The 14,351-nt window shown below is 33.2% G+C and overlaps 2 protein-coding genes across 2 annotated transcripts; one reads left to right on the plus strand and one right to left on the minus strand.

Moving 5' to 3' along the window:
- Positions 1-3,594: 3,594 nt before the first annotated feature.
- Positions 3,595-4,335, plus strand: LOC128161080 (uncharacterized). The gene has a single exon (XM_052824326.1). The coding sequence runs from the start codon at positions 3,595-3,597 to the stop codon at positions 4,333-4,335; it is 741 nt and encodes a 246-aa protein (XP_052680286.1).
- A 1,827-nt stretch (positions 4,336-6,162) lies between these two features.
- Positions 6,163-8,812, minus strand: LOC128157676 (E3 ubiquitin-protein ligase TRIM71-like). Its single transcript, XM_052820273.1, has 2 exons — positions 8,707-8,812; positions 6,163-8,524 (listed from the first exon to the last, which is right to left on the minus strand). Exon 2 carries the CDS (start codon positions 8,492-8,494, stop codon positions 6,704-6,706), a length of 1,791 nt encoding a protein of 596 aa, XP_052676233.1. The 5' UTR covers positions 8,495-8,524; positions 8,707-8,812; the 3' UTR covers positions 6,163-6,703.
- Positions 8,813-14,351: the final 5,539 nt, after the last annotated feature.

Genomic DNA, 14,351 nt, shown 5'->3' on the forward strand with positions numbered 1-14,351 from the left:
AATTCTGATCTGAAAGCTTTTGAGAAAATAAATATTAGTCTCTCCATTATACAAAACTAATTTCAGAAAAACTTTAAAGAACATTTTCAAACCTTATGTAATTTGTCTCTGTTATAACATTTTTCTTACCTCATGAACTTCAATAATAATGCATATTTGATAGGTAATCATTGGTATTTCAATATGCTATTGAACATACATTAAGTTGTCTAATCACCAATTGTACCGCTAAAATTTAATAAATATTTACTGACAATAATATGACCACAGGGAAGTTTTTGTTAAATTATTATTATTTACTCAAAGATGTTGGTATTGATTTGAATACATTAATTGCCTTTATTTGTTTGATCAATATTAAAAAATGTTACAGTATTAGTAACACATCTTTTCAATTTTAAAGACTGAATAAATTTATCGAATTAAACAGTTTTCTCTTTATTGATTTTAAGGATTAAATGGTTCTGAGATGCCATGCACATTGAATTTTATTGTTGTAGAAAGAATTAGATGTGGCCAAGCATCAAGCAAATCAGCCATCCATTCTTGAAATGTTACATTAAATGAAAAACTCCACATATTTATTACGGGCCGCCGGAAGGCGGTCCGTTATTTGATACACATTTTAATATTGTTACTGCGTTTCTGCGGGATAGTTCTTTTTAATAGAATTAATATTATGCATATTTTCATGAATTAAAAGTAAATTTGCATGAAGAAATATGTTTTATGCCTTTTTAAAAATATCACATATTTTTTGTTTTACTCGTAAATGAAAAATAGGTCATACTTAGTAGATTGTCGTATTTGGCGCGTTTTTATCGAGACTATTATCTATTCGGAAAATTCCGGAGTTCTTCATTCTTTTTAGTCTCGCTTACCCCAGACTCTCGCTCTCGAGACTTGCCTCGCACGAGGCAAGTCTCGGGAGCGAGAGTCTGGGGTAAGCGAGACTACATTCTTTTCAAAACAATGCATCGGGATCGGTATGCGGGACATACTAAAGACCTGAATGTCATTAAATTTTATATAAATGATATATTTGAATTTCTATGTGCCATGTCAAATAAAATGACTTTGTGTGTGTATTTATTATATTTCCATGTAAAATAAGGTAGAAAATATCATGAAGTGACATCCATATCAATTATTTACGCAAAAATATGACAGAAATGAACATTTGAATTGACAGGAAAATTTTAACTAATCAATTTCTATTTTTGTGGTCCCTTGAAATCATATAATCTAATGCATTAAGTTTTTATTCAATACAATGCAACAACAACAAAAATGGTTTGAAATACATAATCTCCAAGAGAAAAAAAAATGATGAGTTGAACTTTGTATTGTACAAATCAATGTGTTTTCCATTACTTCATACTATGGCAATGATAAACAATTACCGTTATAAATGCTTACAGTAACGAACTCGATTCTTTATGATAATAGTAAAATGTTTAACTTCAAAACAAGTTGCTGAAAGTATTTTAAAATTTACCATAAAAATTAGTACAACCAACTTTTATTTTTCTTCTTTGTGGTGTGTTTTTATCTAAACAACCAATGATTCATTCAACAAATATATTTTTTGCGGCCCATTTGACGCTTGCGTCAAGATGATTTCTTGTTGATGAATGGAATACATGTATAGCAATGTGCTACATGTAATATAAAGATTGTGGCTTGAAAATGTCTTGGTGAATAGAACGTTTAGGTACAAATATTGTTATATAACATTTTTGAATAAGTTTTCACACCGGAAACAGTTATATTGCCCTCCCGGAAACAGTTATATTTCACAGGAAATAGTTATATTGCCCTCCCGAAACTGTAATATCACCATCGCGTGCAAGAATTCTGCATATTAATTACGTCGGGTTCGAAATTCAACGAGCCAGTCGCTAAGCAAACGTAAACAGATCCGCGAATTTTAAACATGTCAGGCCAGCGTCTGCGGTTTGTTCATCTAAATTCAGATGAACTCGATAGTTTAATTGATGAAAACAATTCGGTAAATACGACAAAGTGATAAACTCAAGCGTGAGTGTTTTGAAAACATTTTGTAATGAATCCGGAACGAATGTTATGGAATTGTATACCACACCCAAGCAAGAGTTGCAAGAATTCTTGAAGTCATTTTACGCTGGATTGAGAAATTCAGACGGGGAAACGTATGCAAAGAGAAGCATGATCTCAATCAGGTATGGACTTCAGAAGCATTTCCTTAAAAAAAGAAGGCTTGACATCGTAAACGATCCGGATTTCAAAGAGGCAAACAACGTATTTCTTGCCATGTGTACGAAAATAAAAAAGGAAGGCAAAGGCGCTGTGGTACACAAGGATCCCATAAGTAGACCAGATCTTCAAAAACTGTATTCTTCATTCGACTTAAAGGAAGCCGAAGGACTACAAAACAAAGTGTTTGTTGACTATATGCTGTATTTCTGCAACAGGGGAAGGGAGAACCTTAGAGAACTACGGATTAGCGACTTTTCCACTGGTACGGATGCTGAAGGCAGACGATTTGTGTATATGGCAAGGGATCATGCGACGAAAAACCACAGAAATGACGAAAACCAGAGTCAAGGTGGGAGAATGTACGAACTTAAAGACAGTATTCTTTGTCCTTATGAATCGTTTCTGTCCTATATCAATAAGCTGAATCAAGATCTTGATGTGCTTTGGCAGAGATCAAGTAAAGGAAATGAATTGAAGTATGATAAAATAGCTGTCGGAAAAAATACGCTTGGGGACAAAATGAAGAATCTTTCCAAAAAAGCCGGACTTTCAAAGATATATACGAACCACTGTCTGCGCGCAACGTCTATTACAGAATTAGATAGATCGGGATTTGAAGCGCGACATATCATGTCCATATCTGGCCATCAGTCTGAAAGTAGTATCCGAAGTTATTCAGCTCATGTTGATGATAAGAAAAAGCTAGACATGGCAATGTCAATTTCAAAGGCAATAACTGGAGATTCTATTCATGGTAGGTAGTTTTAATACTTGAATTGAGTTTATTTATTATGGATTTTTTTTTTTGATGAAATGTATTATTGACACAACAATTCTCTTATATCTTCGTATATATATATATATATTTATATATAATTAAGGGGTAAAATTGAAACCTCGGAACAAGGTTTCATACAAGGCTCCCGCAACTATCATGGTATATATCTTTTTTACGTGTACATCATCCAATACTGGTTAAGAGGGCGTAGTTCGAATGTTTCTCTAAATATTTTTAGCAGTGATAATTTTATAACAGGTTTAACCACTTTGAACTCTGTTCAGAATCGGATATGGCTGTTTTACTAGGCTTTGCTTACTGTCGCACTTGTATCGGATGAAAAACACTATTGTCATATTTTGATATATTATTAATGATTCAGTTGTAAAGATGATTAGGGAATAAGATGAAAACGCAGGAAAGTGATTATGATCATAAGGTCTAAAGCGGGTTTAGATCGTTAAAGATCATCATTAAGTACATGATTTAGTCAACGTACATCTAATTTTATTTTGAATGTGATTGATAATTAATGACCTGATTTGTTTTTATTTATCGAAACAGAAGAAGATTCCACAATGGATTCTCAAGGTGCAGAGCCCGACCTCTTGGATAAACCGCTCACTGATGAACCAAAAATTCTCACAGAAATAAAGACAGTGTATGGGTTTTTCAGTCAGTTACGATGTATATCCTTGGTGGGCGATAAGGTTTTCTGGATTTGTGGTAGTGACAAAATCATGAGACTCTACAACATCCGGTGTGAACTATTAAAGACAACCAAAACCAAGGCTGGAAACATGCCAGAGGACATAGCAGTGATAAGAAATAATGAACTAGTTTATACTGATGACAAGGAGGAAACTATTAACGTTTTAATTAAAAACAACTCACAGATACAGACAGTTATCAGCTTACATGGATGGAAACCTCTCGGTGTCTGTAGTACCTTCTCTGGAGATCTCCTGGTCATTATTGAAAGTGATGATAAGCAAACAAAAATTGTACATTATTCTGCTTTCACAGAAAAACAAAGTATTCAGTACGACGACAAAGGACAACCTCTCTTCTCATATGATGGAACTAAATACATCAGTGAGAACAGGAATCTAGATATCTGTGTTTCAGATTTTGGAGCCAATGCTGTGGTGGTTGTCAATAAGGATGGGGAACACCGGTTTACCTACAATGGTCTTCCCTCTAGTATCATGGAATGTTTTAGACCAATCAACATTACAACAGACAGGGACTTTAGGAATGGCTTGAATTCTACGGCGAACTGTAAGCGCATGATTTACGCGCATGTAACAATTCGTTGAGTTACCTAATGCCAAGTGTGCTGTTAACGCTGAGGGTAAAGCCCCTTTTACAATTGTCGCACGAGCAGAAGCGACAAAATTTTCGTGCGACCAAAAAAAAAAAATTCGGATATAGCTCGTAAACTGTTGCCAAAATAATCGTTTATAAAAAAGTACTCGTACAAAAACCGCAGAAATAAGAGCGACCGTTGTGCGATCTAAACGGAAGTTGAGACCTGCGATATATCTTGCGTCTATATGCAACTGTTGTACAATGAAAGCGAGTGATGTAATATAATACGATAAGATCGCACGAAATACCAGCTGATCGGACGATTGAACGTGCGCCAATGCGATTGGACAAGCGTGGCGCTCGACCGATCATGCGTTTCATCGTACGAGTCAGAGGGGTATATATACCCTCGTTTCCCGTGCTCTTCAGTAGACATAGCTGAATGTAAGAGAAGATACCACCAAAATTAATAACAGCCAAAATCAATGTGACCTGAATCAGATTTGCTTATACAGTATATACTTTATAAGGAGTATTCGCTCCCGTTTTATTTTCGCTCATTTCACTCTTTTTGTCAGTTAGCGGATTAAGAATAGGCGAATTACAATGTCTCACATCATCTCTTTTTTACCACAGTATTGCTGGAGCGAATACAAGACGAAGCAAAACCGTAAGTAGAAGCAAAAAGATCACGGGGCAAAACTGAACCTGATATCCAGTATATAATGGTGGCAAACATGGAAACTGAAACCAATCAATCTTGCAATGATAGTTAAACGTGGCAAGATTACATGCGATTACATTATGTAACAGTCTCATGGTCGTACAACACACGCATAAACAGCTGATATTTATCATACGATCTTCAAAAATAATGCATTACACTTGCAAGTACACAAAACGTTGTACAATGTTCGTGCAAATGTTCGTGCGTTGCTTTGCAATAATTTAGATCTCATTCGGTTGCATGCGAATACGCTTGTGCAACGTAATTTTCGATAGCTCTTGCGAAGCCAAAACATTTCGATCGCAAAGTGTTGCAAAGTGCTCGTGCGCCAAATTTGAAAGGGGCTTAATAGAACAATAGATTATAAACTGCGTCTTAACCGACCAGATTTCAGTATTTGCATGAAAGTATAATAAATCAGCATATTCAACACTCCTGGAAAAATGATTTTTTATTATAATGTTTCTTGACTGATCAGATTCAAGTTATTATACAATAAAGTATTGATCAAGAATAAGAATATTACGTGAATATTTGATAAATACGCGATTTCATATAAAAATGTAAAACAGTTAATCAATATGTAATGTTTACATTAAATTATATATAAACTAATATTTTCTAAGTTCGTTGTCTGTGATATATGTTTTGAATTGCTATGCAGCACGAGATAATACACTGTGTGCACTGAATAAAAATATGATTATCAAACGACATACACTGTTATAAGTAAATCCACCCTCCTGTGCCGTCATACATTTTACATAAACCATGAATTCAATAAAATTCTTGCAAGTAGATTTGTAATTTCTAAGTTATTATAGGTGCACATCAAAAACTCAAATCAGTGTTTACTTGGAGATATTTTATAAGCGTTTTTCATCCCTATATTCAACATAATTCAATAATGACAAAGGGAAATAACTCTTTTCTATTTTTCTCTAAGTGATATATCTAAATGCTATAATTTTTCTAATGTAAACAATTTTTTTTTTTTTTTTTTTTATATTAATTTTAGTTTTCTGGCATAGTAAGCAATAAAATTTAAATATATAAACAAGTATCCATCCACTTTTAATTAATTTTTAAACAAGAAAAAGTGTGATTTTCAGATGATAATTTTAGCCTTTGGTTTTTATTACCTTACATCTTAAATAGTATGGATACATATATATTTCATTTATTTTTTGATGAAATTCAAGTCCAATAAGTTAAAAAAAGTTAAGTTTTTTAACTTTGAACCCATAATTTTATAGGTACGGAGTTACCTTTAGTAAAACCGTAAGAAAATAGTTACACAACAATCAGATATATTTTGTAAATATACACATCTTATTCTATATATTTACATATGCATCTGATCAAATGTTCCATGAAGCCCTTTGGACTATATTAGACCTGATCACATGACTTACTCCCACATAATTCAAGAACTGATTTAAATTCATTAAAATAAAAGAGTCAGTTTGCCTTCATATTTTGGCGGCATAAAATATATACATAAACAAAATCAGTTTGATAAAATTTATGATTCATATTGACCCCCTAACGTAATTGGTTAATTCTCAATTACTATGTACACATTGTCTCTAATTAAAACCTTTAAACTGTTGACAGTGTACATGTAGTTGTATAAATTCAACATGTTTTTACGTGTTATATTGGATTTGTATTACTTCACTTGTAACCAGTTCGCCTACAAAGAGGTTGTCTCTGGAGTCCACACATAAACCCCATGGAGCGCATAAATGACAGTTGTCAATGTAGCTGAGGAACTGTCCGTCCTGGTCAAGGATGTGGATACGTTTTTTGTACCAGTCTGACGTCAAGATCCGACCCTGGCTGTCTGTTGCGATGCCATATGGACTAAATGATCCCTTGGTAGAAGGAGGACCAGTGTAGATAAACCGGAGTTTCCCGGCCTGATTGACCACCACTACTGCACCGGCTCCATTGTCTGACACACAGATATCTTGGTTCCTGTTCTCACAGATGTATTTACTATTGCTATATCCACCAGATGAATAGAGAGGTTGTCCTTTGTCATTAAACTGAATACTTTGTTTCTCTGTGGAGCCAGAGTAACACACAACTTTTGTTTCTTTATTATCATCACTGTTCATGACTAGCAGGAGTTCACCAGAGAGGGTAATACAGACATAGCAAGGTCTCCAGCCATGTAGTCTGACCACTGATTCTATATGTGTATTTTTCACTATATTCACGGTTCTCTCTTTTTCATCAGTATAAATCAGATCCCCACTCCTTGTCACTGCTATGTCTTTTGGTTTTTTTCCTGACTTGGTTTCGATTGTCTTCAATTGTTGTCCCCGGAGATTGTAGAGTCTCATTTTTTTGCAACCACCACATACCCATATTTTTTCATCGTTCAGACAGGATATACCGTGTAATTCATTAAAAAATCCATGCTTTGTCTTTATTTTAGTGATAACCCGTGGTTCATCAATGAGCAGGTTGTCCGGAGGGGAGAACTCTGCAGTAGGAGGATCCAATGTGGAATACTGTTCTGTGTCGATAGATAACGCCGAGAACTCTGCACCAGGAAAATCCAATGTGATATAATGTTCTGTGTCGATAGATAACGCCGAGAACGCTGCACCAGGAGAATCCAATGTGGAATACTGTTCTGTGTCAATAGATAACGCCGACAAAGAACCAAACAGCTGAGAAATCTTTTCACTGTTGATTTTCTGAGGGTTAAAGCTTGGTAAAGAAACTAATAGTTTAGGGGGCAATCTTCTGAATTCAGCATTCCTGGATTTGTAAGGGAAGACAAGGCTAGCATTATTGGAATTTAGTGATTTCTTTATATCAGCAATGATCTGTGCTATTTTAGAAATGTTACGCTTGATTTCATCTTCTTGATTATTTAGTACATCCAGGTATTCGGAGTTCATTGCACTGAGATCTGATTCCAGTTTCTCGATAAAAGCGTCTATTTCTTTATGCATGTCTTCTCTATGTTTGTTAAAAGCTGTTGTCAATTTTTGGGAGTTTTTCTCGAAATCGGCTCTTTGAATTGGGATGTTAGATACAATCTCTTGGTACTTAGGATAAATGGATTTCTCTAATTCTTGTAGATCTCTCTCGAGGACTTTTTTTTTGCTTTCAAGATTTTCCTTTATGTCGACAAATTTATGACCTTGATGCTTTTCAGAGGAAACACACTGTACACAAATAGGAACGTCACATTGTTCACAGTGAAGTTCAGATTGTTTATTGGAATGTTCTCGGCATATAGGAAAAGATCCCCTATTTTCAAATGGCACCACTTTGTGTTCTGTGGATTGATCAGAAAGATGTTCCCCCACACAGGCTTTACACAGATGTATGTGACAAATGTCACAGTACATAGGGGTCCCCGGGGTCTCACAGAGATGACATCGTAACACGTCTTGGCACCAACTCCAGGGGTCCATAACGAGTCTCAATGAGCTTTAAAACAAATTCTGAAAAAACAATCACGTTCTTGATAATGACCTTAAGGATAGAAACCCGATTTATTTCGTTTGACTTAATATGTAGTTTACTAATAGACCTATCTCATTTAGGAATATAATTTATGCCAAAAAGTTGGTAATTTTACCTTATATTTATCAGAATCTAGTTCAGTATTAAACAATCAACAAACCTCTGCAATCCACCTTTCTGTCAAGCTGCCAATAGCTATCTGCCACGCCGGCCACTGTTTCATGCTTCGTTCTGGATAATGCATTCTCATGGGGGCGGGATTTATTATCTATTTATGTATTGTATGCTCAAAAAATAAAAATATCAGCGTTTAAAGGAAAAAAACCACAAAAGCAATGCTTTATAATACATTTTGTAGATAATCAAAATTAATTTATCCTTAATGTAAATCAAGGATATTGTGTCATGAATATTTATGAGATAACAGAATGGTACTTATATCTATGAATGAATGAAATTTGCCAATAATCTACGAAATGCCTTCACCAGAGGAACTGGTAACACCTTATATTTCAACATATTGGAGATAATGTTCGTAAACTATGAGTGGTTTCTACCGTATTAACAATAATGGGGAAATTAATTGAAAGCCTTCTTTCATTTTCGGTAAACTGCATGCCAACAAAAAGTTAAACACATGTGGATTTCTGTTAATGTGAGTTTGTATCAATGTGACATCTTGCAATGATATAATATTAAATAATTACGTGAAAACTGCATACACTAATTATCCGCAAATAATTTTAAGTATACATAGAAATGGGGATATGACAAGTTGAAGTACAATTAAAGGAAATAAAATGCGTTAATTCGTTTCTTTAATCTTCTTTTTAAGTATATATGTTGTCTCTGTGTTGTATAAATGTTTTTTTTCCCAAAAATGAATTTTTGGGGGGTAATTTTCAAGTCGAACACCTACTAAAAATACATATCTTTAGATAATTTAGACGAGTGGGCTTGTATGCAGAACTGGAGGACCTTTAAATCAAAAACGTTTAAACCAGGTTTATTCTTGTTCGCGGTATTCGCAGTGATTTTGAATAGAGATCAATTAACCGTTACGCACAGTGTTTGTACACATTGCCGTAATGTCAAAATACTGATTAAAAGATCAAAAAGATTTTAGCAAAGCGTTTCGATAAATGATATTTTTTACATTAGGAAGAGCAATGATTAATGATAAATATTTAAAAAAAATCTAAGTGATTGAAACCTGGGGTTTTGTTTAACATTTAATATATTGAAAAGAGTTTTCCCTTCTCCTTCGCCACAAGTTTTTCAGCCCCATACGCAACTTGGGGTTTTCGATCAAATACTCCATAATTCATATTTTGGTATAGTTTTCATTAAGAATTTCGATTTTCTATTCTAAGATAACGATTTTGGCCGAAAAAATGCAATAAGATTTAAACGTCTTCATAAATGACACAGAAAATGATAGGTGGCGCCTATCCAACCCGAATATTACTGAAGTGTTTGAGCTTCAGCAAATTTAAACATACCTAAACTCCCATGTTGCTAGAGGTGGTTTCTCAATTATCATTATTTCCATGCATTACTTTTGGTTATCAAGAGGTGGTTTCTTAATTATGATTGTTTTTCACGCATTACTTTTGGTTACCAAAATTGGTTTTATTTAAGTAATCATGAGTATTTGAATACTTGATGACCTATTTTCACTGTATGTGTGTTTGTACATGGTGTGTTAACTTACGAATCATTGGTGGCTAGGAATTATTTTATTTGTAAAATATGGAGGTTTAAAGATTTAATACGGACAATTTTATTCATTAATATTGATTTTTATAGTTTTTTATTGGATTCTTTGAAATTGACGTACTCAGCTTTGTAGAAGGAGAAAATAATCAGCACTTCTGGCATCGCATCGTTTTGCGCACAACCCATGCAAGATAGAACTTAATTTATGGTAGATAAAACAATGATATACTGTGAGCATATATGGACAAAGAAACAATTTAACGTCAATATTTTCACTCTTTGGTGGCGTCGAGTGCACCAGTTCTTGAACATGTAATCTTGTAACAAGTTGATCTACTTAAACTTAATTTAATTAACATTTGGACAAGGACCTAAACGATACTTTACGAAAAAATGTTCGCCAAAAATATTATAAATGCGATTCAAATTGTTACAAAACTTCCAATTGAGAATTTACCACGTTACATTCTACAAGACAAAACATTACAAGTTCCAAATTTGAAATTTTGAAATCTGTATTAAAACCGCCCATTTGCCCTATATAAAATCATGTGATTAGCTTTCTACTTTTTCAAGCTTGCAGAACGAGCTCTCTGGTAGGATTTTTGCGATGAACATTGTATTTACTAGTTAGCTATAGATAGCTAGCTTGACTAAAGCATTACATTGCCAAGGTGGATTGTGGAGATTTGTAAAGCTTGCAGACCGAGTTCTCTAGTAGAATTTTTATGCTGAACATTGCTATTGGCAGTTAGGAATTTTAAGTTCACTTAAAATGCTTCATATACTGTAGATTAAATTCAATTCCCATCAGTACCTCTCTACTTTGATTACAATTTGAAATCTTGTAAAAAAATGACTTGTCAATGTCAGAATTTTTATGAATTTAAAATCAAGTTATTATCCTTAAGTTTGCGTTTGTTTTACTTTAGGCCTTGCATTTGTGTGCACTTAACAGTGGAGAAAATATGGTATGTAAAATACAAAGACTTTTGCTGGGTTTTAACTTTAATTCATGAAATTTAAAGTCCCTGTAATATCAGACCATCAAATCTCTATATTTCAAGACAGTAAATACAAACTCACTGTTTTCAGATATATATAACTTTCTTTCAAATTGATTATTATTTTGTAGTGTTTTGATTTGTGACCTCATCAATAAAATTGTATCTACTTGTTGTTTATTATATAATTTATTACACATTTTTTTTAAGTAGCAGTAGACATGTTTGTTTTTATTTTTTTGGATTTTGTTTCTTTTCAGACACTTATAGAAAATTCAGTGTTGTGGTATTATGCTAATTCATTTTCTCCCTCTGCTCTGTTCTTTTTTTCTCCCCATGTGTTCTTTCATTAACATTCCTGGTGTCTCTGATCACATCAGCTATTAACATTCGAACATCCCTAGTATTTCTCAAAATGTCTCATCCCTTCTTATGATCAGTGTGATTTTTCATGTTCTTTATGTATTTTACTAAAAATTGTGTTTGCTGTAATGCTTGCTTCTTCTGAAGCATTCATAAATTATTTATGGTATTTGCATTAATAGATTATGCATATTTCCATTAACAGTTTCATAATTCTATCTTCCGTAAGCAACTAAAATGGTGATTGTAACAATTATTTTATCTCAATACATATGTACTAGGTTTTTGGTTTTCAATTTGATATAACGAATTCTTGATTTTGTTAAAACGAATTTAAATCGTTATAACGAATTGTTGAATCCGTTATAACGAATTAAATTTATTATAACAAATTTTAGGAATTTGTTTTAACGAATTTAATCTGTTATAACAAATTCGCTGAATTCGTTATTTCAAATTTTGAAATCTGTTTTAACAAATTAAATTTGAAATAAGGAGTTCTTGAATTCGTTATTTCAAAATTTTAATTCGTAATTTCGGTTTTTTAAAATCGGTTATAACCTATTTCATCCAATTTGTGGTAACAAATTTCATGTTTTGGGGAACAGATTAAACGGGGCGGACTTCATTTGTTCCATATCGGCGTACGACGAAATTTGCCGATCAATTGATCGGCGTTGAACGGCGAAATGGTAAATGAAGTAAACTGGAGTAAAAACGAAAGTGGAGGAACATATTGTCAGAGCTGTTGCTGTAACTGTTGTAATAGATGTAACAATTCCAAAAGACACCTTATTTTATCGGCTTTGCTAGAATTCCTACATAGATAGAAACAAAATATTTAAGAACTGCTATATATGTAGCAACGCATTTTCACCAAAAATACCATGAAGGATATACAGATTTGTTTCGACGGGTTTCTGCGCAAAATCCCAAAAATTGTTTAGTCAATGTTCTTAATTAATGATCATGCTGATTTATTAAATGGCACTTGCAGCCCAGCCAATGACAAACTTATGTCATAGAATTTATTTACCAGAATTTAATGCTAAACCGCACCGAAATCGATGCAAAAATAATGAAGTTACGCCTCTTCAAAGTTCCTATTTTTACCTGCTTTTAGAAATGTTATCAAGAGAAAATTAAATTAAGCGACAACGAGGCTTCAGTGACGTCACGAGGTCAACACGAGGGACATTACCTTACAAAGCTATACAAAATACAAAATAAATTCGATTTTACAGCAAAAATGATTGATATAGGTCTGATGTTTTGACGTATCTAGTTATTTTAAGTATCGTAGATTTAGAAAGTTGTATTCGTAATTATTTTGTTTCTTTTTAAACGATTTTGAAATTTGCTATTCTAATCGCCTTTTACCGATGAATACGATATCTTTAAACGTTTGCATGGGCAGATTTATGTTCATTATTCATATTTATTTTGGTCGGTGCGTGTTCAAATCAAATAAAGCTTGAAAGGCTTTATGATAGATTTGATATACACGCTCCGACCGAAATTATCACCTAATAATATTCAAAGAATGATGCCTTTTTGCTTATATTTATATTATTTCCAATTTCTACGCTTCAAAAAAACATTTTAAAACCACTAGGTTTTTTTCATGCATAGCACATGTTATGTATTATTGCAGCAAATACCGTTTCTCGGTTATGCTGTAGGACACGCCCATTTTGTTTCGCTCATTTTTTTCAAGGTCAGTATGACCTTGACTTAATGATTATCGGTAATTTGAAAACTCCAATTCTGATATTTGTTAAGTGCCATAAAATGTCTGCTTATGCAGTTTGCCTTTGAAGTTTGTATTTGTCTTCATTTTTTGGCAATATTATTTATTTTTACTACGGTGTTCAGCTGTATCCACGAGATTTAAATATTAACCTATATCTGCTAGGTTCAACTAACCTAGATATATATTTTAGATTTCTTGACTTGTATATTATCAATCGCAGTTGACCACACTATGCAAGCTTTGATTAACAACGATCATTTCCGTCTTTTTTTTCAAAGTCAGTGCATGTTTATTCATGTACGTTTACTGCCTTTTACTAGTTAGTTATCTGTTAAGCACAGTGATTAGATTGTCCTTGTTTTTTACCTCTAGTGATAAAGGAATATATTTGTGAAAGTTCAATAACAACGAAATAAAGTACTCCTAGTAAAATCTTAATTCCTAAAGTTTATTTTATTTCATGTTTTGTGAAGATAATGGTTGATAGCGAATCATTTTTGTCATTGGGTTCGGTTAACAAAATCAGAGACAATAGCCAAGTCAGTACAACATATCAACACGGTTTTGGACATTGTGTAATAATAACTATTTGGCAAATATAAACAAACCTATAAACAATTATAATCATATCTTCTATTCAATACAAATAAAAAAATGTATCTTTAATGTAAGTTTTTCTTTAACGGAAATTGAGCATTTAACCCCAAATTCTTAATTCCTTAATGTTTGGGAGTTCTGGTATGGGTTCATCCTGACCATAAAATTGTCCATGCGAAATAAAAAAAGAAAGGGTCATAGTTTTTTTTTTTATATTTGCCAAATTCATCTTTCATAATATTCAGGGTAGTGTTACACTCTTGTCATTTTTGTTCACACTGCTGTCGAGAGGAAAGGCCGGTCAAGCCATATAAATGTCTACCTGTATACCTCATAACACTTGCTGATATTACAAATATCCATGCCTGT

The sequence above is a fragment of the Crassostrea angulata genome, chromosome 8 (genome assembly GCF_025612915.1).
Source record: "Crassostrea angulata isolate pt1a10 chromosome 8, ASM2561291v2, whole genome shotgun sequence".
NCBI classification, from domain to species: Eukaryota; Metazoa; Mollusca; class Bivalvia; order Ostreida; family Ostreidae; genus Magallana; species Magallana angulata.

Coding starts and splice junctions, on each gene's coding strand:
- LOC128161080 (XM_052824326.1), top strand. CDS start 3,595: ATGGATTCTCAAGGTGCAGAGCCCGACCTCTTGGATAAACCGCTCACT.
- LOC128157676 (XM_052820273.1), bottom strand. CDS start 8,494: ATGGACCCCTGGAGTTGGTGCCAAGACGTGTTACGATGTCATCTCTGT.